Below are 25,370 nucleotides of genomic sequence, written 5' to 3'. Positions count from 1 at the left end.
AACTAGACGATCGTCTCCAGCTCACGCGCATAGCCGATCGCATTCTCGATGATCGTGCCACTGGCCACGAGAATATCCTTCTCGGACCGGGCAGCCGCCTCGGGCTCGACGGGGAAATATATACGGCCATCACGCAGGACCCAACCGCGCTGCTGGGCGAACTCGATCACAGCGCCCTCCGAGTCCAGGAAGAGCAGGTTCTTGGCGTTGGAGATGGGGAGCGACGGGTACGCTTTTTCGGAGCAGTCGGCGATTTCGCTGCGGATGGTTCCCACCAGGACCTATACCATACCACATCATCACCATGATTAGCCAGCCATCCACCCACCCACGCAGAGCAACACTCAGCGGAAGAAGACAGACATCAACTCACATTCGAAAACAGCTTAAAATCCTCCGACGGCACACGCTCCGAGTTCGTCTCCCGCCACACCTTATCATAGCTACCCTCCATCAAATTGCGCTCCAACTCAACCGGATACTTAATGAACGGATCATCCTCGACGTTCTTGCCCTTGAGACTCGCCTCCTCAACCAGACCCTCCAACACCGTGTGGAAGCTCGTGCTATCGCCCATAGTCAGCAACAGCAGGAGATACAAGCCCGTGATCTTGCTGCGCTGGCTGTTCCGGATATCGACAGAGCCGGCATTCGAGTTGTCGCGCTCCAGGTCGTAGAACGGCTGCAGCTGCTGGTAGTATCGTGTGAAGGTAGGTGCGTCGGTCTGACGGATGGAGGACAAGGCTCCGAGCTCGAGGACCTCGCGTGCCAGAGCGACCTGGTCTGCTGGTGCGGAGGGAGTGGGAATCAGAACATTCTGCAGCAGGAGGGCGCGCTTGGCGCGGCTGAGGAGGTCGTTGGCGGCCTCGAATTGTCCCCGGCTGAGGGCGCTGTGGAGCTCGGTCACGATGGCCTGGAGATCGTTGGCCATTTTGGCGGGTGGGAATGGGAGGAGGTGGGTAGCGGCGATGGGGGTATTGTTTGTAGAAGAGCGAGGTGGCGGAGGAATGGGATGAATGGCTAGGTGGGTTTGGTGAGGTGAAGGTGTGGTTTGGAGGATGAGTGCTGGTCGTGACGTTGGCAGCGGCAGCTTCCAGGAGCTTCGCCGCCAGGTCGGTCACGTGATATTGACATACTTGCTCATACTACATAGGAGAGAGAAACACCTCACCCTGTCGGTTTGATTTTTTTTTGGTTATTTTGTGATTATACTTATCTGTTGGGGCCAGGTTAGGAAATATAGTTAATAGTTAAGAAGATCAAGCCTGAGTAATAGGCAGTTGTACTACGGAGTACACAACAAGCTGCTGCGCGACTTTAAGAATTCTTAACAATCTGCTCCAAAGTTTGGTAAAATGGTGTCCCGAGGCCGGTGACTGGATCCCATCCCTTGGTGGCATTCCAGCTTGCGTAGGGAACCAGAGCTCCGGCTATGCCATCACAACCCACTGAGCCACCGTCCACAATATCGATGAATCCTGTCTGGTTCAGTGAGTACAGCCACGGATTGAGGAACCCAAGTGTGGGTTTCCCCTGCTGAAGCCGCGCTGCATTCAATAGAGAGATAATCGCTGCAAAGACGGGGGCAGCAGCACTGAAAACTGATTAGATCGCTTCAGGTAAAAGCAACGGGTACTGACCTTGTGCCTGCAGTTCTCAACCACTCTCCGTGGTCTCTGATGACATAGTTACTGGCATGAGCAGCAACATCGGGGATACCTCTGCCATCTGGGTTGTATAATCCATCCCATTTGTCGCCCAGGGTCTCAAGGTAGCTCTGCACACTTGCGTTCTGGTATGACGGACGAGAGAAGCGATCTGAAAACCCACCTCCCGAGAAGTCAACGGCTCTTTCTGGACCAATGCCCTCAGTGCCACCCACCGCGGTGACAAATGGACATGGCGCCGGGAAAATAGGCTGGAAACGAATCCTCTGGGCTCCATCGTTAGAAAGACACGACCCCCCAGCGCCCGAATCCCCGCTACTGAATATCACAGACACCCCGCGTGCCCCTAGTTGTGCAAACAGATTGCATGTGGCTCGTGTATATGGCTCCGGAACGCTCTGTTCATCTTCCCCGTAAGATGTGCTGAGAACGGCGGGAAGCTCATCGTCTGGAAGATCTAGGAGGTATAGAAGCTGCTCAAGATACGGCTCATTGGTCGAGCCATTGGTGCTCCACTCGCCCTGGTCCGAAACGGATGGTCCCCGTCCCGCAGTGGTGTAGAACGTCGCGTTGGCATCGTACGCCACCGCGATAGCATACTGAATGTCAAGACTTGCTTCCGTGCTCGACTGGCGCGAGTTTTGTAAATTAAGACCACCGTTGATAGACACGACCGAGAAGTTGGCGCTTGTACTATTCGGCGCGTACACGTCCATAAATTGTTCGAGGTCACTGTAGCGTGCGTACTGGTCCAGATAACCGGAAACGCCAAGCACGTTACTTGAGTTAGGGTCCGCCTTGGTGTCAAAGATTCCATAGAGTTGACGAAGGCAGCCCGGCGTTACCCCCGTCGAGCAGTTTCCGTCTGGGTCATCGATATCGACCGCCACTGGCATGAGACCCGGCAGACTTGCCTGCGTCTTCGGATGTCCAAAGTGGGTCGTTGGTTGGATCATTTGAAGGTAGGGACCGACATCCTCTGGGACGGAGTATTTCAGCGTCCTAATTTGTGTCTCGTTGGTCCCCGGACGGTGGAAGCTATAGAAATCGGTCCGCATTATTGACTCTGCTTGGGACAAAGGGACTGTAAATGTGATCCAGTCTCCATGTTCTTCGATGGAATCCGAAGGAACAAACTCGGACTCCAGCCAGGATAGTATTGTCTTTGAGGCTTGATCAGAAGGGCGCAGGAAGGCCCTAACGTCCTCACGAGTCATATGCTGACCATAGTCATGATGGCCAGGAGTCGACAGATGGATGACTTTCTGTTCGAACTCTGCCTTGTATTCGTGTTCTATCGCCAGCCAAAATTTCATCGCAGTAGAAGGCGAAGGAGTCGCGCCTCTTACCCACCCATTGGGTGCGCTGTTCAGCTGTTCAATCACCACATATCTCGACTTAGCAGCCACAGCCGCATGAAAGAGGGACAGGAGCCCTGTGAGGTATTTGACATAAATCATCCCCAGATGCCACATAAAATGATAAGGGAGGAGCTGGTAACTACGGAGTCCTGAGTTGAGGGCTACCCAGGCTTTTAGTCACTTGCGGGTTGGGAAGCCGCCGGCATACAAATCCCATGGGCTTCTCAGCGAGGGGCGTGCTGTGGTTGACTGTATCCGCATCCTTTGGTCCGGTGGTTAGGTAGCCAACAATCGACATGAAGGCCGCCCAACATGAACTGACGATATCATAAGGAACGTCGGTTATTCCAATGAGGCAGCATCTTGTTGTGCCTTCTGGTTGGTGTGACGTGTTAGAGTTATCGCGCAATTCAAAGGATAGCTGAGAATGTGACAGCTCGCCCAGCACATGGCAAGAATTCAGTCCCGGCAATCCACGGGTACTATACGCCATGATCATTGGAATTCCTGTAAAGATTGCGAGCTAATGGGGTTGGATTAGCAAGTTGGTCTGAACGTATTGAGTGACTCCAAGCGAAAACGAGGGATAGATGATTCCATTCGATCAGGGATTCGAAGCTTCTACATTCTTGGCGGCGAGCGCGCCTTAACCACGTGTAAAGGCGGCGCAACCGGTGTAGAGACTATTCAGGGCTCAATGGACCCGTTCTTATTGACCCCCTCATTTAGCAACAGCCTCTGGAATGAGCCCAATCAGGACGTGCAGATAGAACCTCGACCACGGTTGGTCTCGAAGTTCTGCTAATGAGCGGACCTCTAGTTGGTGTGAATGTGACAAAGAGATTCAAGCATTTTCACGGGAACCTCAGTTGGTAGTACACAGTACTTGGCGCATTGGCCAATGTACGTGCGGTATGCTGTATCTACCCGGTTGATGTTGAACAAGCTCGGGGCACCTGCAGTTCGGTTGTCTCAACTGGACTCGACGGTCAACCGACGGCGGACAAAGAACCGGAGACTTATTCAGAGCTGTCTCATGCCCACCGTTACAACCCGTTCCTTTGTTATAGCGCCTTGGGTCATTATGAATACTCCTTTCTCCTTTGGGCTCCCAGAGGAGTTTATGATTGTGGATGTGCATTGACTTTGGCGGATAAACACAGCCAGCATTGTGGGGTTCCCAGCCGCCATGCCAGAACATGGTGTATTTCACACTCTGTTGACTGCCATAGTCTGAAAATGTTGTGGCGCATACGGTGTAGAGAGTACTGCTACTCCCGTATATACATCATCTGATCGAATTATTCTGGGTAGAGAAGTCGCATTCGCAGCAAGAAAATGTTGTGGCGCATACGGTGTAGAGAGTACTGCTACTCCCGTATATACATCATCTGATCGAATTATTCTGGGTAGAGAAGTCGCACTCGCAGCAAGAAAATGTTGCTCCCCATAATGCGCTGATAATCGTCGGGGCGATACGGTAGTGGCCATGGACGCCATGGAGCACAGCTCAAGCCTCGTGCACTGGGACCTCTTGTGGGACCCGTCAAAAGAGGAGCCACCATCTAGCCGGGCGCTTGGGCCTAGAACAGTGGAATCGTTGGTTCTCTATAGTCCAGTGTGTGATGAGTGAGACCATAGCTCTACATAGCCTGAATCCAGGTCACCCCACGCACGCTTACCTTCGAGTCGATGACACTTCCGAGGTTCAAACATCTGGTATCGCATGCTCGATAGACAGGCATAAAAAGCAAGTTCCTGGCATTCTGGTTGGTAAGCACGAGGAAGAATGCCGACCGCGGAAGACCGCTGGATTATTGGATCAGAACCTCCATGGCTTCCCGCTAATTGCAGGCGAGACGGAACCGCCGTGGGGTCCAAAAAAAAAAAAAAAAACTCTCAACGGTGGTACTACCTGGACGAGCCTAGCTGGGTAGCTAAAACAGTAAGCCCGTGCCTGGAAGTGACCGGGGAGGTCCATGGCGGGGTACCTCTAGACTCTAGTAGTTCCCTCGTTGCGCCGCCCGTCCTCAGGCACCGTCTGGCGTCCTGTCAGCATTCTATGCTTCCAGATCGGTCCTGTTCACCATGCAAGATCCAGAATCCTTGGGGGCAGTCAGGTCAGAGCTGAAGACATGGATCGAATTCCCTCAAAGCTATCAACGCAAGCGAAGGAGCCCTAAGTCGAGTCCGACCACTCCAATGCCCGCAAGAATCCGATGAAGAGGAAATGGAGACCGTGGCTAATGCAGACAGGGGCCGGTACCTTACTGCTTTGGTCGCTCCTCCACCAGCGATCCCTGTCTAGGTAGGTGTCCAGGCCTCCATCACCAGCGAGGAATGATCTTCCCTCTTCCCAGTTCCCACATCTGCGCTCCCCCCCCTTCTATCACATTCGGCCACACGCGTATCTTTCGGCCATCAACTACCTATCAAGGGTCAAATGAGTCCCCGAGGTATGATTGCTTCCACGGTTGACTCACACCTCCTAATCCCCGGCATCACGTTGTATCGACTATGGCTGATACTATGCGCTACTAATAGATAGTTACTTATCGTCGACCGGCCATGGCGAGGCTGGGGCGTTTGCAACCCCTCCCGTGCCAATAGCGGGCCGGATGACTGGGTGACTGCCACCAACCCAGCAAACCATGTAAGACAGACACGCAGCCTCGCATAAGCTGGAAAAAAAAAATCGAGGAGGGCTGCAGCACACCTACATCAGGCACTTTTGTCCTAGTACGGCATGGCTGCCTCCCAATCGGTCTGGGTCACCTGGCGGAAGTGGGCACAGCGCCTCAACCCTCTTTCTCCCTTCTCCCTTACTCTGAAACAACATCATCTTTGTTGCGGCTCTCTGTCGATGATCGGATCTCCCTGTCTTGCCCCCAAACCGGTCGTCTGTGATCGAACTTAAGTCTGTTCGCTCTTATGTCCGTGGCTTGCCATCCCTGTCTCCCCCATGTCACATCCGCTCGTGGCAGCCGTGTGGGAACAGCTAGGACGCCGTGATCTTGCCAACATACTACGTGAAATTATCGGGGAGCATGCGCTCGACATCGCGCTCTACCAACAGGATGCCCAGGCCCCGGTCGAGCCGCTCATCCGGTCCGTCTTCTGGATCAAGACCATTTTCGATGCCCAGCGAACCTACCTCCAGGGTCTGAGCAGTGTTCGCGACTGCCACCCTTACTTCCTACCCTATCTACTACCATCCGAAAGTGTCTTCTCGGCTCTGATGTACTTGGTCAAGATTAAGATTGAGCTCTTCCCCTGCCCCAAGTCGACAGATGGGGATCTCATCCGATACAGGCTCCTCATCGCGCATACACTACTCGTGGGTATTCGAGTCCTCCTGCTGCGCGGGGAGACGATAGATACCGACCGGAAGTTTAAGTTGGAGCGAGCAATGAGAGCGGCTTGGCGAAACCCGGACCTGTCAAATGTCGAGCGATTCTTGATCACCGACCTCCTCCCAAAGGCCATTGCTAGGATCGGATCATCGGATCTGTCAGCGACCCAGGCGTTTCTATTGGACAGCGGAAAGCCTTATCTTCCTCCCTTCGCGACGGGTCTTGTAAGTGCTGGCAAGGATATACAACTTTGGTCGGGACAGCAACTCACTGTCTCTTAGTATCCGCTTACGGGGGCGCCAGATAGGCTTATCACTGACCTTTTGACGGGCGTGATGAAGAATGATGCGGATCAATTGGTTTCTTTCTGTCTCCTACTCGATATTTTATGGGCAGTTGACTCGGCTGTCATCCAATGTCACATCGATCGCCGTCGGGTCTCCCAAGAGCAAGGCTACACGAGCCCTGCGGCTTACCAAGTCGATGAGGCCTGTGACCAAGCACAAGACATTAAGAAGAAGCTCACGAGGACGATGCTGGCTGCCTTTGACGATGAGTTTAATAATGCGCCTCTTCGAATCTTTGCGACTATAATTCTGAGTCAGACTGCTGGAGAACACCCGCCATTGCAGACACGGAGAATCCGAGATACTTGGTCCCAGATGTCCCCTATCCGGAACTCATGGGAGAAGGCCTCGGGTCAGTTCGTACGGTGGCTCATCAATCGCAGAGTTCAGCTGTGGGACTGCAACGGAGAACTTGAGGCCTTTTCCCACGATTACCAACAACACCTCACTCAATGGCTGCAGAGCTCGTCTGCTAGTGAGGTGGATCGGAAAGCGCAATTGAAAACAGGACGATCTAGTGCTGTCTACGTTGTCAACTGTCCTGCAGTACACCCGGTACCCGGAACACTACTGGAGGAGAGCTTAAGGAGCCATGACAAGAGAGCATACGAGGTAGGTCGAAGAACTCATGCCATTCCCAGTATGCGTATTGCAACACCCTGACATTTCTCTTAGCAATTACAGGGAAACCCCGACTTTCTGACGATGAATATCGATTGCCCCCTCTGCCCGGGTAATATCAAAATACAGCATGCCCGAATGATTGAGCCTCTCGAGCAGTTATCAGATGCCCTGCATTTCCTGTCAGACTCGGATGCTGACGGACGCGATTCCCTTCCGACCTCAAGAGATACCACATCCTGTTCCAGCTCGCTCAGTCATTCAACCAGTCAGTCGTCACGGCTCGAGTCCACGGAACTGTCCAAACGCCCAATCTCGCCTCCAACATACCCAGCTGCATTGTCGAAAGTGACAAGCAAACAGCCGATGGCCACCACGTCGGAGGTCTTCACTCCAATCTTATCGCGTAGCAGGACGGACCAGACCTTTGACAGGCAAGCGATCAAGACCCTTTCCCGAGACCTCAAGAATGTCAAGTTGCCCTTTGCTGGTGGCACAGGCCTGTTCCGGAAAAATTCTTCGAGGGGACACCAGTTACCTCGCCAGCCCCGATTTTGCTTCTCAACCTCGGGGAGCTGCCTGCTCTTCTGGGGTGCAGGCAGCAACTGGGTGATGAGATTTGAATTAGGCGTAGGCGATGGCAAGAAGCCCAAGGGGCATAAGTATGACATTCCTGGCGTGCAGCAAGCTGCAGCAGGAGACCAGAGATGCGCCGTCATCGCTTCCGTTGGACAGGTATGCGTGATCCTTCTATGCATTCTCATAAAGCGGGTATTGATAAATGTAGCACTACGAACTCATCGTGTTCGAGAACGACAGCGACGTCCCACAAGCTTACCTTACTATCGAAACCGAGAATCGGTCTTTCCCCATCACCTGTATGGTTATGTCCCGCAACGATAGATACGTCGCCTTTACTCTTCAGGACCAGGTTCGAGTGTACGAGATATGCACACGTACCATCCAGAGGGTCTCATTGGGCAGTGGGATGGGTCGGTTGTCGGACTTTGGTGACCGATCTGTGATGGGCGCGTCGCCCAGTGCAAAGGGGACTGCACACGAATCAAAGAGACAAGAAGCCATCATCGAGAGGAAACTTCAATTTTCCGCGGACGGGAAGCACTTCGTCATCGCTACTCATCTCGGAGACCACTACGCATATGTCGATGTGTGGAACTGCACCTTTCAACAATGGAGTATCGTCCCTGACAAGTCAAAGTCGTTCAAGCTTCCACCGGTATGTATCCCAGTTTTATCTGAGGAATGGAATCACTAACGTTCCCCAGTGGACGAGCAATGATGGAGACTTTACTGGAGTCTTCTATGACAGTACCCAGCATGCGGTTCTTCTGACGGCCTTCTTTGCGAAAGAATACCCGTCGTTTTTCTCCATGGCGGACGACAAGATTGTGAACGACTCTTTCAGCGCCAGAGTCGTGCACGCAGCGCAGTCACCATCTGGAACTCGATTTATTCTCGCAAACGGCATGCGCCAGATGTATGTGTGCGATTCGAAGGCCCATGGGCGCCTCAAGCATTCGCTAGCGAAAAAAGCCGCCTCCAAGATCAACGAGTCCTCATTCCGGCCCGGACAATTGGCTGTGTCCTTCCCCCAAGAGACTGAGGCACTTGCTTTCTGGGTTAAATCGGGCAAGCTGCTGCTGAGGACGATCCGGATGCAGGACGGCATCGAGGCAACCAGCGACTATGATCTGCGATCCGATTTCGACCGGCTGGCAGTCGAACGACCGCTGGCTGCTGACTTCCATACACAACGCCGGCGGCACTCATTGCTATCGAGCGAGCTGGTGGCGGAGATTGACGGTTTGCCGTCCATCCCCCGTCCGGATTTGCCAGAGTTGTCGTCGATGTGATTTCAAAAGAACGAGAGAGCGTGGCGGCTGGAGTGTCGGCGTTGGCGCTATGGATTGCGGGGTTTCCACCCGCTCTACATGTATGTGTGACGAAATCTAATGGTATAATGTGCAATGAATGTATGTATCAATGTATTTCGAGTGGCAGCCTGGCAGCCTGGCAGCCTTATAGCTCGGGGCCGCTGTCGTCGCCGGAAACGGCTAGTGGGGAGGGGCAGGCGGGCGGAGGCGAGAATCGCCGGGCTCCGAGGGCAGTAGTCGACGTCACCATCCGGCCCCAGCTTTTGCTGCTGTCTCGTGCGTCGACGAGCTTCCCAGAAGCTGCTGGACCCGCCGTGCTTTTGAGTGCATCCTGATCCCGGGGTGAGTGACTCTTGATTCTTCCCTTTAATTCCGGGGAGACCGGAGGTGGATCGGCGGGGGAGTGACTCGGCATTGGCCATTACGGCGCCGGTGCCCCTCTCCCCTATTGACTAATGCCGGTGGACTGACTGTCTGCCTGCCTGCATGAGACGTGAACAGCTAATACTTATTCCGGTTTCTGGTAGCATTCCAACCCCCTTCACTTCACTTCGGAGCATCACCAGATCCTGCCCATTTTGTCCGAGCTCCAGCTCAACGTTCCAGGGCTCCCCTCGTAACCGGCTGCAAGTGAAGCGAGTTCGGGTCGACGTCATCAATACATCTCCGTCGTCCATTCTACGCCCAATCTTCCTTCAAGCCGCGCCTTTCCATCTCTCCCTCGCGCTGCCTTCAATCTGCATCAACCACCGCCGTCATGTCCATGCCTCAGTTTGACCCGGCCCGTCGGCCGTCCCAAGCCGAAAACCAAACGATCCTCAAATCGGAGATCCCGTTGAAAGAACGGTTCTTCCGCTATTTTCAACATGAGATCACTGGTATGGTTGAGCTGATCTAGTTGATAACCTGTGCTCTTTCCTCTTGGACAGAGGAATCTGACACCTGTTCTCCCTGTAGCGCTCCAGGAACAGATGGATCGGCTGGCAGATACGTCGTTAGTGGGAGGAGAACGGACAGACGCAACCGACCATTGTCTGGCTGGGATTGCGCGCTTGTCCAACGAGGTCAAGGACGCGGCCAGCTATATCCCAACCTATGATCAGCGGGTATATGCAGAGGTATACCTCATGACGCCTCTCGATGAGCCGGGGCATGCTGACCCGCTTAGGCCATCAAAGCTTTGCAGGACAAGCTAGTCGAGACCCGTGCTGCCGTCGAGCCGCGCCCTAAGTTCAGCTTCAAGACCAAGAAGAACTCCTCCGCCATTTCCCTGTCAGATGCGGCACATCTCGCCGCTCAAGGTAGACGCAGCATTCCTGGGTTCGCCTCCTCTGGAACATCCTCGGTCAGTTCGTCCGCGACACAGACCCCCATGTATCCATCCACACCTCTGAATGAACCCGACAACCGCCTCCACCTACAAAGACCGGAGATTGCTCCTACTTCTATTCCTGCCCTATCTGTGGACGATGATGAAGACAAACCCAAGTCAGAACACGCGGGTGGCTTCGCTGCAACTGCGGTGTCCTCCGTGTCCGTGAACAACCACCACAATCTACATATCATGCTTCCATCCTCAGGCTCGACCGCCACTGTACCCGCATCCATCACATCTCTACGCCATTGCGTAGTCGACATGTCGATACCTACTGCCAACGGAAAGCCGTACGCCAGTCTCACGATCAAGAATGTCAAGGAGAGTCTGCTCGTCTGCGGCCAGATCAACGGTCCAGCCCACATTACGGGAGTGGAAAACAGCATCATCGTGGTTGACTGTCGGCAGTTCCGGATGCACAGCTGCTCTAATGTGGACGTCTACCTCAGCGCGTCCAGCAATCCGATCATCGAGGACTGCACGAATATCCGATTCGGTCGGAAGCCCCGGGTCTACGTAAGCATCCCACTCTAGTAGATTGTTCCAAATACCCAATATCTAATGTAAACCTATAGGCCCTGGACCACGACCGCCCAGATGACGAGGACCACTGGAGCCAAATCGAAGACTTCAAGTGGATCAAGCCCGAGCCCAGTCCGAACTGGAGCCTGCTGGACGCCGAGGATGCCGTCCCGGAGGAAGTATGGGCGGAGATTGTTCCGGGCGGGCCTGGCTGGTCTCTGGATGATATTCTGCGCGCGATCAAAATTTCCAAGGCTTAAATTTCCAGTTATGGGAGGGATAAGGGACTTGGCGTCTGGGTTGTGAAGTATGCATGTTGCATTGCTGAGTGCGTGAACCGTACAGACTAGGTGAACAGCTACTTTCTACTGGGACTGGGATGTGTTTATTTTTCACTCTCTACTTTGATTGCATGGTTGATGGAACCAGTCAACATACCAAATCTCTGGCCGATTCACTTGAAAATACCACTCTTGTATGGTAAACTTGCATCTATAAAATACTGCATTCATAAATCATCACAATAATTCATCTTTCAATCACAAAAGCCATCTGGATATCGTCTCCACTCAACTCAAAATATATATACAAATACAACCCGCTCAGCCACCTCCACCACCAGCACTCACCTAAAACCGAATCCTAAACACCAACACCTGATTATCCAAATTATACCCTGATGCATCAGCATACCTGAAGCGACCGAAATTCATATACCCTAGTTCAGTTGATGTTGTCAGCATTCACCCACCAACCCACCAACTACCAAACAAAAATCACTCACCATCCTGCGTAATAAAATCATTATCACTAATACTGAACACAAAATACTCGGTGCTATCACTGTCCGGGTCCACCGGCACCAGCGCCAAACTCTCCCATTTTTCATTCAACAACCACTGATCCTGCGGTCCGCCGTTATGAAGGCCGAATCTAGCGAGCTGGTCTTCGATATTGTAATCAAGGAAAGGGCAGTATTCTGCAGCCGTGATGCCAGGATTCAAGGTTCCCTTTTTGGAGGCGATGGTTCCGTTAGGGGAATCTACACCCGTTAGAGATTTCAGGTCCGTGGTGTTGGAACCAATGTGGAAGATATCTGCGTGACGATAGACGGATAAGGAGTTTGATTGGCCGTGTCCGAAGCCAGAGTCTCTCGCTAGGATGAGAAAGTCGCCTGTTGGGAGGAGGTGGATTTCAGATTGTGCTGCGACGACCTTTTCGTCTTTAGTGGGGTTGTGGTATTTGGGGAGAGTGACTACGTAGGAATGTTCGTAGGTGGCGTTGATGCCGGAGGAGATGTCGTATTGGAGGAGTCTGGCCTGATTGCGGGATGTCTTTTTCAGGCCACCTTCTTGGTTGAGGGCTGATTGGAGGAGAGTGTAAAGTTTGCGGCCGTCGGGGGAGATGGTTAGGGCTTCGAAGCCTTGGTTGTTGTCGCGACCGGGATCGGGGTCCGCTGGGGAGGGGGTTAGGGAGGGGTTGTAGATTGGGGGGCTGTCGGCGCTGAAGCTGAGGGTGGAGTTGCGACGGGGGAGATAGGCTGGGGGAGGTTGAATGGCTTGGACCATTTGGCCGGTGTGTTTGTTGAATTTGTAGATGTAGGGGCCGTATTCGTCGCAGATCCAGATGTGCGAGGGGTCATGAGCGGGCAGGGCCAGGCCTTCTGAGTCCAGTGGGATGCGGTGGCCTCCGGGGCCGGGGCCACCGAAGCCATCGCCGGTGTAGACGGCGATGGGGAGGGGAGGCAAGTTGGGGTAGCTGGAGGTGCCGGTGAAGGAGGCGTCAAGGCCGGTTAGGGGTTGGTTGTCTGGTCCGGTGAGGAGGAGGGTGTCGAGATAGTGGAGGTGGATGTTGGGAGGGGAGGGGTGGGATGAGGAGGCATTGGGGGCCAGGTGAAGGGTGAGGTTGAAGGTATGGATGCGTGGTTGGAAGTTGAGGGTGCCGTTGGTGTTCCTGAGGAGGAAGGTTAGGTGACATGATGGATGGACGAGAGGGGCAGAAGGAAGGGAGGGAGATACCAGCCGCGGTCTGGAAGGGTGTAGAGAATACCGGTGTAGGAGTTGAGGCCGGTGCGACGCCAGGTGGCCAGGTCGAAGGCGGCCGAGCTGCCAAAGCCTCCCATGGTGTCGCCATATTTGTCGGTGGCGTTGGAGGGTACGAAGCCGTAGCCTTCGAGGCCGACGTAGGTGTAGGTGGTGTTGCCGCAGGTGGTCTGGTTGACGATGTTGGAGGAGGTTAGGGCTGCTGCTGTGAAGGGCAGCGTGGCGAGAAGAGAATGCAGTCGCATGTTGATGGATGGAGGTGCATGAAGATGAAGACCCGAGGGGGTGATGAAGCGGGGGAGATGTAGTAATTATGCAGAAGGCATAATCTTAGGGTTACCCGGTTCCGGTATACTACCATGAGCATTGGCACCAAACGTGGGTGTATCCAGGCATGCGATTTGCTGCATCAGATCAACAGGGAGCTCGAAGGATCTAGCTGCCACCACCGCCACTCCCGGAGCCATGATGTCAGCCTCAACCCAGTGGCCGACATTCCAGGTCTCCTCGAGAAGCTCGGTAGGGACACAGAAGACGTTGGTGAACTGTGAAGGAGGATCCGTTGGAGTGACTGAACTGGAGCTTACAATAGTCCTTTGTAAACGATGATAGCAATCGCAGGTATTATAGTGTTGTGTTGATCGAGTTAGTGCCATGTAGACTCAAGGCACAATCGTGAGAGACAGATTAACTTTGAACTTTGAACTGGAACTTGATGGCTCACTGCAAGAACTACTGTTTTAAACAATGAGAATATAGAAACGCTCTCTAAGTAGTACGTTAGACAATTTCCATGGCCCTGGTTCCACCTCTAACATAGACCTGAGATCTTTCAAGAATCAACTGCTTCAGCAGCTTGCAATGCAACTGCAAACCGTGCCTTCAGGTCTTCCGAATTCTCGATACCAACGCTAACACGAAGCAGATCCGCTGGCACCCCAAACCCTGCAGCCCAGTCCAACTCCCAATAGTGCGCTAGGATAACATAGGGTGACACCAAGGTAAAGTTTGTACCGAGACTGGGTCCTTTCGCAGTCTCGATGCGATCGTAAAATGCAATCGCGTGCTTTTTCTGATGGAAAGTGAAAGATAGCAGGCCACCATATCCGCCTGTTGGGGTTCGGCAATCCTCATAGAACTGGTTGCTAGGACCATACTTGGGATAGTAGACTTCCTTGACAAGAGGGTGGGCGTGAAGGACATCGCAGATGGCTTCGGCGTTGTGGTTGATTTCCCTAATTCGGTTCACAAAGTCCCGGCTATTGCGCTCCATGAACATAATGTCTTCGACCCAACAGGTGTCTTCGTAATCGGCGTCGAAAGCGTTCTTCAAGGCCTGGTAGTATTTTCCTTCGGGATTTAAGATAGCGCTCCCGCCCATCACATTGCAGTCGCCCGAGAAAATCTTAGTGAGACTGCTCACAACCACGTCTGCATGTGGAAGGACTTGGACGTTGATCGAGTTTCCAATCGTCTCGTCAACGACCACGCCGAAGTCATAGGTGTCGGCCAACTTTTTGATTCGCTTGAGGTCGGGGCAGGCTAGCATGGGATTTCCGGGAAATTCGCAGAAGAGGGCCAGGTATCGTTCGCCAGCCTTCAGGCGAGCTTCCAAGTCATCCAAGTCTTCTGATGAGCCATTTCCGTAGAACAGACATCCGGGGCCAAACTTTTCCAGAATCTTGAGGGTATCCACATAGGGAAACCCAAACGATATACTCTTCAGTTGACCCTTGCACTTGAGCATCATGCGGTGTGTGTTGAAGATGGAGTTCATTCCGCAGGGGTAGAGATAAACGTCGTTGTCGGAAAGACCCGTCACTCCTCGTGTGTTTGAGGCCGTATTGGGCCTTGGTTCGACTGCAAGGTCCACTTCGTCCACCAAGGAGCCAGCTACGCGCCGACGGATCGCTACCTTGGCATTGTCGACAAACGATATATCCAGATTTCGGCCGAAACGCTCCTCCAGGAACTGCGTACTTTCCCTTTCTGCTGCATCGGTCTTAGAAGATAGCTGAGAGACTCCAACATTTTCCGAGGTAGCTTTGCTCTCTCTTGGGGGAGTCTGAAATCCAGATCCTCTTTGGTATCTCTTCGGGCCTCTTTTTTGATTTACCGTGGGTTGCGGAGGCGCGGGATTGATCAACTTGCCATCCAAGAAGAGTGCGTGGCAAAATTCAGCCTGTCGGCTTGAGATACCATCACCGGAATGCTGCCAGTATTGCTTCGCGATGGGGAAGAGATCTTTGTGGAAGATCACAGCCGATACCGAGGGTGAGACCTTCGCAATCATGTCCGACACCTCTTTGCTCTTATCGAGGAACAGATTGATGATCTTGATGTCTCCAGCAAAGCCAGACTCGGCTTTGGCCTTGATGAAGTCAAGACATCTTTGAGAGATCTTGCTAAATGGAAACAGCATAGCCGTCTGATCCGGGGTTCCATATTTAGCGACAATGTCATCCGCAAAAGCCACAATGAGTTTGTGGATGAAGAATCTGATCAAGGGATTAGTTGAGGATTTATCAGGCCTAAGATATCAAGTATATACCGTGGATAACCCGTTGGAAGTTTGTCTAAGACGCGCTTGTCGCCCTCCTCGTAACCCACATTATCCCTCCATGTTGGCAGAGACACACTCACAGCCTATGGAAAGGGTCAGTTTGTGACTCACCACTTGGCACTCCGAGCCCACAAGAGCGATTACACGGACACATAACTTACATGGGGTGTGAGGGATGGAATTGAATCTCCAAGCTCTATGGTTGACATCTTGAGGTAAATATTGGGAGAAATTCAAGATGGTTGAAATTGCAAGATAATGTTGTGTTGTAAGCGGATGGTGAAAGAAGCTCCGATCTCGGGAATGCGCTAAAATCCGATCCCCAGAAAGGAGAAAACTAGACCACGGTGACGTAGTGGCAATCCCTGCGATTATTGATAAAGTGCAACTATATGGTCTTCAGAGGAGAGTACAGAGGAAACTATGGATAGATTTACCCTCTATTATTATACTTCACTGTACGAATCCTTCGTGGGAGGCTAAGTGCGGGGTACTCCGGTCATCGTCGAGTCATCTACATAGTGGTAAAAGCGCACACGGGATCACTGGCTACAATATTTTTGATTCTATCATATCATACATTTTTGATCTTGTCAACACTCAACCCTTCACTTGCTGTTCCAGGTCGTCGGCACTTTTGGATACTTCTTCGCATCCAATCCCAGATCCTCATAAATCGTATCGTTGCCTGGCATAGATTAGTATCATGGGCAAGGAAAGACGACCAAAGGGTCGAGACTCACCTCGCAGTCCTTCGATCCGCTCCTCATTTTTTTGCTCCAGCTTCTCCAGTTCATCGTCGGGCTGCTCTTCGTTGGCCTGCTTGTCGCCATCTTCTGCCGTCGCGGCCTTGCCCAGGTCGTCGGTGGCCGCTCCGATCATCAGGAACTGTGCATTGGGATAATCGATGAATTCGGGCTGAACTGGAACCCAACGATAATCACCGAACTTCTCACGCACACTACACTCTATCAGTAACTGGCTTGTCCAAGCTTATATATGAGGGCTATCAGCTCGTTCCTACCTTTCAGGATACTCTGGTTCCTTGTTGATATGGGCATATGACGGGCCAGGGTGTTTGGGATTCTTCAACTGAATGACCCAGCTGCCACGAGAGTGCAGACCGAAGTCTTCCTGGATCGATCCGATCGTTTCCGGAATAGTCAAGACGTAGGCCAAGTGGGATGACCCTTTGGTAGATGTGATCGCGTAGACGCCCTCTGCATACGGTCTGGCTTCGGGAACGCTTTGCTCGCCGCGGGTTGACGTTTCGTACGTATTACCAGCAATGAAGTTTTCTTGCAGCGATTTCATGGACTGGCCGGTCTTCTCGACGAACCCCATGTCCCGCTCTTTACCGGAGGTCGGGAACTTCTTCTTAGGCAGCATCATCAGCCGGCACTTCGCTCCAGGCTCCACGGACCCCTGTTGTTGATCCAGTGTGGCACCAATGGGCATTGGTCGCAGTACCAGAAAGCTCCGGGCAACATCGTTAATACTATGAGGGTCTGAAACATTGACTCGCGGTCGGTAAAAAAAGTATATAATTCCCTTTTCAAGCACGTTAGATGCAACCTTTTCTTCCCGCTCTTGGGATGTCTTCACGCCAGCTTTGGTTCCGTCAGTAGGAGCAGGAGCGGCGTTCTCCTCTGGCTTCTCCTCTGGCTTCTTATCTGGCATTTCCTCTGTCTTCTCCGGCTTTTCTTCGTTCTTCACTTCACTCTGCTGAGATTTCTCCTCTAGCTTCTCCGTCTCGTCCGGCTTTTCTCCGCTCTGTTCTTCGTCCTTCTGCTCGGATTTCTCATCCGGCTTTCCCGCAGGTTTCTCTTCAGGTTCTTCGATAGGCTCCTCTGCAGGTTTCGCCACAGACACTTCCTCAGTCTTCCTATCGGGCTCCTCCTCGACTGACTTCTTGGGTTCTTCTGGAGACTTTACGTCATTCTTCTCCGGCACTTCCGCCCCTTCTAATCGCATCAGCCTAGATCCGTAGTCAATTGAGTATGGGCCATACCATCTGTGGCCTTCTGTTCGTCTGTCGCCGGCGGTTGAGTCTTCGGCGTCACCTTGTCTTCCGTCTTCTTGCCTCTTTTCGGCGCAGGGCCTTTGTCGGTGCTTTCCTTGCGCTTCGTGCCAGCAGCACCCCGGCTCTTGACGTCGGGAGCGGCCGCAATGGCTTCCTTCGCCTTTTGAGCAGCTTGACGGGTGGACGTTCTGGTTGCCATCGTAGCCAATGTCAGGCGGTTGAAGGGGGAATCGACAGGTATGAATGCAGGCAAAGACAACGATGAGAGTTGAGTGGACGAAGAGAATGGACGATCGCTTGGTTGTCGCCAATGGGCTCCAGACTCGCCGGTGACGGCGATGAGGGCCGCGTGACGTCATACAGGGTCCAGTTCTTTGTGTACTAGCGCCGCGTCTACTACGTCACGTGTCGCGTTTCTAAATCCGGGGGAATGGCACTGAAGCATGGATGTCTGATTGACCAAGTAGAGGCAGCCAATTTCTTGCAGAAATACCTCATTCATCGATTTCCATCGTATCGGTCCCGGTGTATCCGGCGAGTTGAGCTTCACTGGCATCTGTTGATGGAGACCTTGAAATGAAGCTATCGGACGATTCAGTCTCATTGGCTTCGTGTTGCCAGAACGTTCCTGGGAACGCCGTAAATTGCTCCCTTGCGCATCTGCCTTTCCTGCGTCTCCTTTTGGTGGCATCGATAGACCAGTCGTATTGATTATCGGGCGTCGTGCCAGATGACAACTGTCTAAACAGTCGGAATGACCCTGCCGCCGTCGCTGATGGCCTTCTTTTCTTGCCTCTTTTGTGGTTGATGGTCGACTGGTGATTGGCACAGTCCGGGTCGCAATAGAGGCCCTCCATTGAATCCACCAGTTCTCCTTGCCATATGTCCGAACTATTTCCCAGATATAGGTGTATCACCGGCTTGCCTGCCGATTTCCCCGCGGTCTCCATCGGATCATCTTCTGGCTCTTCGATGGCGTACGGTTGGACTACGTCGCCACACCCCTCAGACCTGCTGTTGAATACTGTATCCTCTTCTGAATGGGCTGCACTTGCGCCTGATGGAATCCCTGAACTGCCTCTGTTGCTGCGCGACGGAAACGAAAATGCGTCCGGTTCATCGTGTGGTTGAACAAATATATGGGGGTTTCCCTTTCCGAGCACCTCCGTCATTATGTGTCAGCCCGATTGGAATAGATAATTTTGTTAATGATGCCGCTCTTCTGATGGTTAGATGCTGATCTGGTAAGTGTTGGTAAGAGACACATGCGCATCGAATAATAAACAGGATGGTCCAATAGGAAGCGAGATCACAAGCAAATGTGTTTATATTCAGTTTAATGATAAGGACAAATTGACGCAGACGGGAAAGTTAGGACCAAGAGGCTCAAACGGTTCTCGTAGCAGACAGAAAGGGGCCAAGATAAGGAAATCGCGCTGGGTCCCATTCTGCGGGGGCAGGCAATGGGGATTCCCGCCGGGGGAAGACCAGAAGAAGCATCGAGAAGGGGGGCGGAGGTGAGATCACCGTCTATTTCTCAGCTCTGGTACTCCACCGGAACCCAAGTGAAGGAGGGAGAAGAGAAGAGAGGCGCAACGACGGACCCGTGACGGAGAGCGATGCCACGCCCCGGCAGCTGCTCACCGCCGGGCCCATCATTGGCCCGCGGGACTCGCTTATTGGCTATTGGCTGCGCCGGGCGGGCGACACAATAAGTCCACGTTTACCGCCATCCAGACGGAACCACCAGCTGCCCAGAGTCCAGACACTCTTCCCCGTATCTTTTGCTCATTCCTCCCGCCGTTGCAGTGGATGCAGTGGTCGCCTTTCTGACCTCTTTCTACCCCTGTGTGCGGAGCTTGCTTCTCTATGGTGCGGCTCCGGCCAACCCTCCTTCAACATGCAGTCCTCTCCCAACATGCTCACCAAGGTCCGTTGTCCCCTCCCAATGCCAGCCCCCCCCCTATCGCCGCGGAGCTGCTGCCCTCACGGACAAGAACTGACTTCCCTCTCTCGCTCAATAGTTTGAATCTAAATCCTCCCGCGCGAAGGGAATTGCCTTCCACCCCAAGCGGTCAGTTAACGATCATCCATTCGACGCGTCGCAATTGATCACTGCTGACCCCCGAGCAGGCCATGGATCCTAGTATCCCTTCATTCATCAACCATCCAATTATGGGACTACCGCATGGGAACCCTCATTGATCGCTTCGAAGAACACGATGGTCCCGTTCGCGGCATTGACTTCCACCCAACACAGCCCCTCTTCGTCTCTGGAGGTGACGACTACAAGATCAAGGTCTGGAACTACCAGACCCGCCGCTGCATGTTCACACTGAACGGCCATCTGGACTACGTGCGGACGGTGTTCTTCCATCATGAACTGCCCTGGATTCTCTCGTGTTCAGATGACCAGACGATCAGAATATGGAATTGGCAGAACAGATCTTTGAGTAAGTCGGCATCTGGCCACCTGTCCCGAGGGGTGCTGACGGTTCATTCACAGTCTGCACCATGACCGGTCACAACCACTATGTGATGTGCGCGCAGTTCCATCCTACCGAAGACCTTATCGCCTCCGCCTCATTGGACCAATCGGTTCGGATTTGGGATATTTCGGGATTGCGGAAGAAGCACTCGGCCCCGACGTCCATGTCCTTCGAAGATCAGATGGCCCGCGCCAACCCCGCACAGGCAGACATGTTTGGAAACACTGATGCGGTGGTTAAGTTTGTTTTGGAGGGCCACGACCGGGGTGTCAATTGGGTGTCGTTCCACCCGACCCTGCCTCTGATTGTCTCCGCGGGTGACGATCGTCTCATCAAGCTCTGGAGGATGAGTGGTAAGTTACCAGGATGCATATGGAGGGATGCGGTATATGATGCTGACATGGGTGTATAGACACGAAAGCGTGGGAAGTCGATACCTGCCGTGGCCATTTCCAGAATGCGTCTGCCTGTCTCTTCCACCCTCACCAGGACCTTATCCTCTCCGTCGGCGAGGATAAGACTATCCGGTGCTGGGATTTGAACAAGAGGACGTCCGTACAGTCGTTCAAGCGCGACATGGATCGCTTCTGGGTCATCGCTGCCCACCCGGAGATCAATCTGTTTGCTGCCGGCCACGACACTGGTGTCATGGTTTTCAAGCTTGAGCGGGAGCGACCGGCATCTGCCATCCACCAGAACCAGCTCTTCTACATCACGAAGGAGAAGCACGTCAAGTCGTATGATTTCACCAAGAACATTGAGACCCCTCCGATGCTCTCATTGCGCAAGCTGGGATCTCCTTGGGTGCCACCTCGTACCCTCTCGTACAACCCCGCTGAGCGTGCCATCCTGGTCACCTCCCCCACCGACAGTGGCACCTATGAACTGATTCACCTCCCGAGGGATGCCACTGGTGCCGTCGAACCCACGGATGTCAAGCGCGGCCAGGGCTCTTCTGCTGTCTTTGTTGCACGCAACAGATTCGCTGTCTTTAGCCAAGGAAATCAGCAGGTGGACATTAAGGATCTGAGCAACTCGACCACGAAATCGATCAAGCCTCCAGCCGGAACTACTGACATCTACTTTGGTGGGACCGGATGTCTCCTCTTTATCACGCCTACGACTGTCGTTCTCTTCGACATCCAACAGAAGAAACAATTGGCAGAGTTGGCCGTGAGCGGTGTCAAGTACGTCGTCTGGTCCAATGATGGCCTCTACGCCGCTCTACTCAGCAAGCACAACGTTACCATTGTGACCAAGTCCCTTGAGCAAGTGAGCAGCTTGCACGAGACCATCCGGATCAAGAGCGCGGCCTGGGATGACGCTGGCGTCCTTCTCTACTCCACCTTGAACCACGTCAAGTACTCCCTTCTGAACGGGTATGTCCCCCTTCCTGTGGTGCGATGGGTAGTATAGCTGACAGTATCACAGTGACAATGGCATCATCCGCACCCTGGACCAGACTGTTTATCTCGTCAAGGTTAAGGGTCGTAATGTTTACTGCCTGGATCGCAATGCCAAGCCTCGCGTTCTGGAGATTGATCCCACCGAGTACCGCTTCAAGCTTGCGCTTGTCAAGAGGAACTATGACGAGATGCTACAGATCATCAAGACTTCCAGCTTGGTCGGCCAAAGTATCATTTCGTACCTGCAAAAGAAGGGTTACCCGGAGATCGCGCTGCAGTTCGTGCAGGACCCCCAGACTCGCTTTGAGCTCGCGCTGGAGTGCGGCAACCTTGAGGTAGCTATCGAGATGGCCAGGGAATTAGACCGCCCCAACTTGTGGAGCAGACTCGGAGCGGAGGCTCTGGCTCATGGCAACCACCAGACGGTTGAGATGGCCTACCAGAAGCAGAGGAACTTCGATAAGCTGTCTTTCTTGTACCTCTCGACTGGTGATCAGGAGAAACTCGCCAGGATGGCCAAGATCGCCGAGCACCGTGGTGATTTCACCTCGCGCTTCCAGAACGCTATTTACCGCGGCGACGTTGAGGACCGGATTCAGATGTTCAAGGAAGTTGATCTATGTAAGTCATTTCTCGCAAGTGTTTCGTGATGAGCCCTCCCTAATCGATGATAGATCCCCTGGCATACCTTACTGCCAAGTCTCACGGCTTGACGGAGGAGGCTGAATCAATCCTCGAAGCCTGCGGGCTCACGGAAGACCAGATCACCCTTCCCACAGTCGATGAGCCTGCTCGAGTTCCGCACCCCATTGCTCCCACTTTCAAGTCCAACTGGCCTGTCAAGGCCGCCGGTCATTCCTCATTCGAGAAGGCTCTGCTTGGGGAAGTTGGCGCTGGCGATGAGGAGGTTGCAGCAATTGAGTTCGAGCCTGAGGAGGAAGGTGACGCTGTTACTGCGCGCGATACCCTCGAGGATGAGGAAGAGGATGTCGCTGGTTGGGACATGGGAGACGAGATCAACGTCGAAGAGGACGTTGATTTTGTGAACGTTGACAGCGCAGAGGCCGGTGCTGGTAGCACAGAGGCCGACCTGTGGGCTCGCAACTCCCCTCTGGCTGCTGACCACGTCGCTGCTGGTTCCTTTGAGACCGCCATGCAGCTGCTTAACCGTCAAGTGGGAGCGGTCAACTTTGCTCCTCTCAAGCCGCGATTCTTGGAGGTGTACAAGGCGTCCAAGACTTACCTCCCCGCGACTACTGGCCTGCCTCCCTTGGTGAACTATGTGCGCCGCACCGTCGATGAGACGGATAGCCGCAAGGTTCTGCCTATTATCCCGAAGGACCTGGAGACGATCGCCAATGTGGACCTGCAGGAGGGTTACGCCGCTATGAGAGCCAACAAGCTGGAAGATGGTGTTAAGATCTTCAGAGGCATTCTGAATGCAATCCTGATCAACACAGTCTCGTCCGAAGCAGAGGTGGAACAGGCAAAGAAGATCATTGACACAGCCCGGGAATACATCCTGGCGATGTCAATTGAACTGGAACGTCGCTCCATCCCCACCGACACCCCCGACAACCTCAAGAGAAGCCTCGAGCTCTCTGCGTACTTCACGATTCCCAAGCTGGAGGTTGCACACCGGCAACTGGCCCTGATGGCGGCCATGAAGCTTGCCTTTGCCAACAAGAACTACTCGTCGGCCCTCAGCTTCGCCAACCGCATGCTGGCCAACGGTGGCGCCGTTAAGCTTCTGGAACAGGTAAGCAAGCCTTCCAATTCCTACAACCATTCCACACTAACCCATGAACCAGGCTAGAAAGATCAAGGCGCAGTGCGAGCGCAGTCCGCAGGACAAGATCGACATCGGATTCGACCAGTTTGCCGAGTTCGACATCTGTGCTGCCTCGTACACACCGATTTACCACGGATCGCCGAGCGTGTCGGATCCCTTCACGGGAGCCAAGTACCACGAGCAGTACAAGGGCACCGTATGCCGGATCTCGGAAGTGACGGAGATCGGCGCGCCGGCCAGCGGCCTGCGCTTGTTCGTTCCGGGCCAGTACTGAGGATGATGACGAGATGCGACGGCTTTCCTTTTCTTCACGCTTGTAATTCCCCGTCTCTCGATGTGCAAACATGATAGAAAATGCGTTTTCTGGTGAGGGCCGAGGGTCCGTGCTCTCTGATGTATGGACCGGTTGATTTTCTTAATTCTCAGCGACATTAGGTATATCTATTACTTTACTATTTGTTTTTGACATTCTTCTGCATCGCTTGCTCCTGTACAGATAAAGAGGGTGAGATAGTATTGACGTGGTTCATGCTTGATGAAGCCAAAATGCAGAGTAGATATCTCAGTGTTATATACAGCAACACCACCTATTACCACCATCCATCACTCCCATAATACGTACAAGTACACCCCTTCCCTCCCCAAGAATCATAATCTATATCTACTACATCTAAACATATTCATACAACCCCCCATATCTCCCACATAAATAGCGAGATCAATCACACCTCCCATCCTTCCACCCGGTACGCCACCTCTCCTCCCAAAGCCGACAATCGAATTCCTTCTTCCCCAGTTTCCGATTCACCTCATTATGCGCCCTACACATCCAATCCCCGAACTCCTGACGCCCATTCAACCGCGGCTCATTCGCCCCGCTCGGCTCCGCCATCCAATTCCGGAAGTCATCAGCGCATACCCAGCACGGATACAACCGCGAAAAGATCCCTAGGAACGTCCGCATCTCGGATTGTTGTTCGTTGGAGGCCCGCACCGGGTACGACGCTGTGAGGGAGTGGAGGAAGGTCCAGGTTGAGCGGCCCAGGGCTTCGGAGTCTGGGGGACAGTCGGTGTATGATCCTGTTGTTGGGGTGGTGGAGGAGGGGGTGCTGGCGGCGGCGGTAGTGGTGGGGGTGGATTTGGCTTGTTTGGTGAGGGCGCGCCAGGAGGCAGCGGAGGTGCAGAGACGGCATCTGAGATGAGATATTAGTTTGGGGATGTTGGATGGGAGGGAAGGGATGAGGTCAGACGTACGGTTTCCCGTCTTTGTCGAGGATGACGCCGTTGGGGAGTTTGGTCATCCCCGCGGGGACGGAGTCATCTTTCGTGGATGCTGGTGTTGATGGTTGTTGAGTGGAAGAGGAGGAGGCTGTGGCTTGTTGCTGTTGATAAATGAAGAGGTGTTTTTGGGTGTCTAGCCCAGGGTTATTCGAATCTGACATTGTGTTTGGTGTACGTAGTAGTACTTGGTGATGGTGGTGAGGGTATTCGGGGTTCGTTCACGAGAAGTATGCGGTAGTAGTAATATGTCAGTCAATTCGCGATGAGTATGTATGTACACGACTTCGGAATGGTCCTGTCCTGATCCTAGGAATAAGGGTAAGTCTCCGCGGACCTTTCCAGGAACAATCTTTCATTTATCTGCCCGGATGGTAAATGATTGGTAATGCGCGCGAAAGTTGCACCGGCGGAATGGGCAACAATCTCTCCGGATTCTAGATCGTCCCGGTGCCGGCTTTGTCAGCCGAGTTATCTCCGCTCCGCTCCTTGGATAGACGGAGGGAGTCTCCAGCATCTGTTGTTGCCTACAATTTAGGGAATTTGTCTGGCCTCTTCTGCCTAGCGTGTTTTTAGGTTGATACTAATTAACTCTGGACAGTGCATATGCTTCTGCGTGTCGCGTGTGCGAGGTAC

At 53.3% G+C, this 25,370-nt stretch overlaps 10 protein-coding genes across 10 annotated transcripts; 3 read left to right on the top strand and 7 right to left on the bottom strand.

The window, feature by feature from the left end:
• Positions 1-2: 2 nt before the first annotated feature.
• rpnL (proteasome regulatory particle lid subunit rpnL) lies at positions 3-1,063 on the bottom strand (the record flags this gene model as incomplete). The annotated part of the gene is made up of 2 exons (XM_025609961.1): positions 374-1,063; positions 3-281 (listed from the first exon to the last, which is right to left on the bottom strand). The coding sequence occupies exons 1-2, from the start codon at positions 929-931 to the stop codon at positions 3-5; spliced, it is 837 nt and encodes a 278-aa protein (XP_025467785.1). The 5' UTR covers positions 932-1,063.
• A 254-nt stretch (positions 1,064-1,317) lies between these two features.
• On the bottom strand, positions 1,318-3,127 carry BO94DRAFT_465655 (S53 family peptidase; the record flags this gene model as incomplete). The annotated part of the gene is made up of 2 exons (XM_025608125.1): positions 1,318-1,594; positions 1,641-3,127. The coding sequence occupies 2 exons, from the start codon at positions 3,125-3,127 to the stop codon at positions 1,318-1,320; spliced, it is 1,764 nt and encodes a 587-aa protein (XP_025467784.1).
• A 2,863-nt stretch (positions 3,128-5,990) lies between these two features.
• Positions 5,991-9,223, top strand: BO94DRAFT_465452 (uncharacterized protein; the record flags this gene model as incomplete). The annotated part of the gene is made up of 5 exons (XM_025608117.1): positions 5,991-6,605; positions 6,663-7,340; positions 7,404-8,084; positions 8,137-8,586; positions 8,636-9,223. 5 exons carry the CDS (start codon positions 5,991-5,993, stop codon positions 9,221-9,223), a joined length of 3,012 nt encoding a protein of 1,003 aa, XP_025467783.1.
• An 83-nt stretch (positions 9,224-9,306) lies between these two features.
• BO94DRAFT_60771 (uncharacterized protein) lies at positions 9,307-9,830 on the bottom strand. Its single transcript, XM_025616545.1, has one exon. It carries the CDS (start codon positions 9,657-9,659, stop codon positions 9,390-9,392), a length of 270 nt encoding a protein of 89 aa, XP_025467782.1. The 5' UTR covers positions 9,660-9,830; the 3' UTR covers positions 9,307-9,389.
• Positions 9,831-10,001: 171 nt separating this feature from the next.
• BO94DRAFT_556450 (putative tubulin-specific chaperone c) lies at positions 10,002-11,401 on the top strand (the record flags this gene model as incomplete). Its single annotated transcript, XM_025613866.1, has 4 exons — positions 10,002-10,127; positions 10,174-10,362; positions 10,413-11,135; positions 11,195-11,401. 4 exons carry the CDS (start codon positions 10,002-10,004, stop codon positions 11,399-11,401), a joined length of 1,245 nt encoding a protein of 414 aa, XP_025467781.1.
• Positions 11,402-11,770: 369 nt separating this feature from the next.
• On the bottom strand, positions 11,771-13,434 carry BO94DRAFT_516391 (esterase-like/phytase family protein; the record flags this gene model as incomplete). The annotated part of the gene is made up of 3 exons (XM_025609960.1): positions 13,160-13,434; positions 11,926-13,094; positions 11,771-11,859 (listed from the first exon to the last, which is right to left on the bottom strand). The coding sequence occupies exons 1-3, from the start codon at positions 13,426-13,428 to the stop codon at positions 11,771-11,773; spliced, it is 1,527 nt and encodes a 508-aa protein (XP_025467780.1). The 5' UTR covers positions 13,429-13,434.
• A 444-nt stretch (positions 13,435-13,878) lies between these two features.
• BO94DRAFT_491968 (cystathionine gamma-synthase) lies at positions 13,879-16,145 on the bottom strand. The gene is made up of 3 exons (XM_025609171.1): positions 15,908-16,145; positions 15,735-15,829; positions 13,879-15,681 (listed from the first exon to the last, which is right to left on the bottom strand). The coding sequence occupies exons 1-3, from the start codon at positions 15,953-15,955 to the stop codon at positions 14,016-14,018; spliced, it is 1,809 nt and encodes a 602-aa protein (XP_025467779.1). The 5' UTR covers positions 15,956-16,145; the 3' UTR covers positions 13,879-14,015.
• Positions 16,146-16,291: 146 nt separating this feature from the next.
• On the bottom strand, positions 16,292-18,941 carry BO94DRAFT_491966 (uncharacterized protein; the record flags this gene model as incomplete). The annotated part of the gene is made up of 6 exons (XM_025609170.1): positions 16,292-16,434; positions 16,490-16,707; positions 16,771-17,570; positions 17,619-17,710; positions 17,758-17,957; positions 18,340-18,941. The coding sequence occupies 6 exons, from the start codon at positions 18,939-18,941 to the stop codon at positions 16,355-16,357; spliced, it is 1,992 nt and encodes a 663-aa protein (XP_025467778.1). The 3' UTR covers positions 16,292-16,354.
• Positions 18,942-19,501: 560 nt separating this feature from the next.
• Positions 19,502-24,051, top strand: BO94DRAFT_535005 (coatomer subunit alpha). Its single transcript, XM_025611674.1, has 8 exons — positions 19,502-19,699; positions 19,794-19,843; positions 19,903-20,222; positions 20,276-20,611; positions 20,671-21,637; positions 21,690-22,285; positions 22,339-23,423; positions 23,476-24,051. The coding sequence occupies exons 1-8, from the start codon at positions 19,670-19,672 to the stop codon at positions 23,728-23,730; spliced, it is 3,639 nt and encodes a 1,212-aa protein (XP_025467777.1). The 5' UTR covers positions 19,502-19,669; the 3' UTR covers positions 23,731-24,051.
• BO94DRAFT_491961 (flavin-linked sulfhydryl oxidase) lies at positions 23,987-25,127 on the bottom strand. The gene is made up of 2 exons (XM_025609169.1): positions 24,711-25,127; positions 23,987-24,649 (listed from the first exon to the last, which is right to left on the bottom strand). The coding sequence occupies exons 1-2, from the start codon at positions 24,896-24,898 to the stop codon at positions 24,175-24,177; spliced, it is 663 nt and encodes a 220-aa protein (XP_025467776.1). The 5' UTR covers positions 24,899-25,127; the 3' UTR covers positions 23,987-24,174.
• Between the last annotated feature and the right edge of the window lie 243 nt (positions 25,128-25,370).

The sequence above is a fragment of the Aspergillus sclerotioniger genome (assembly GCF_003184525.1).
Source record: "Aspergillus sclerotioniger CBS 115572 chromosome Unknown BO94scaffold_13, whole genome shotgun sequence".
Classification (NCBI taxonomy): Eukaryota; Fungi; Ascomycota; class Eurotiomycetes; order Eurotiales; family Aspergillaceae; genus Aspergillus; species Aspergillus sclerotioniger.
Note: the sequence above shows the minus strand (reverse complement) of the source record. Positions and strands in the feature narration are given on the sequence as shown.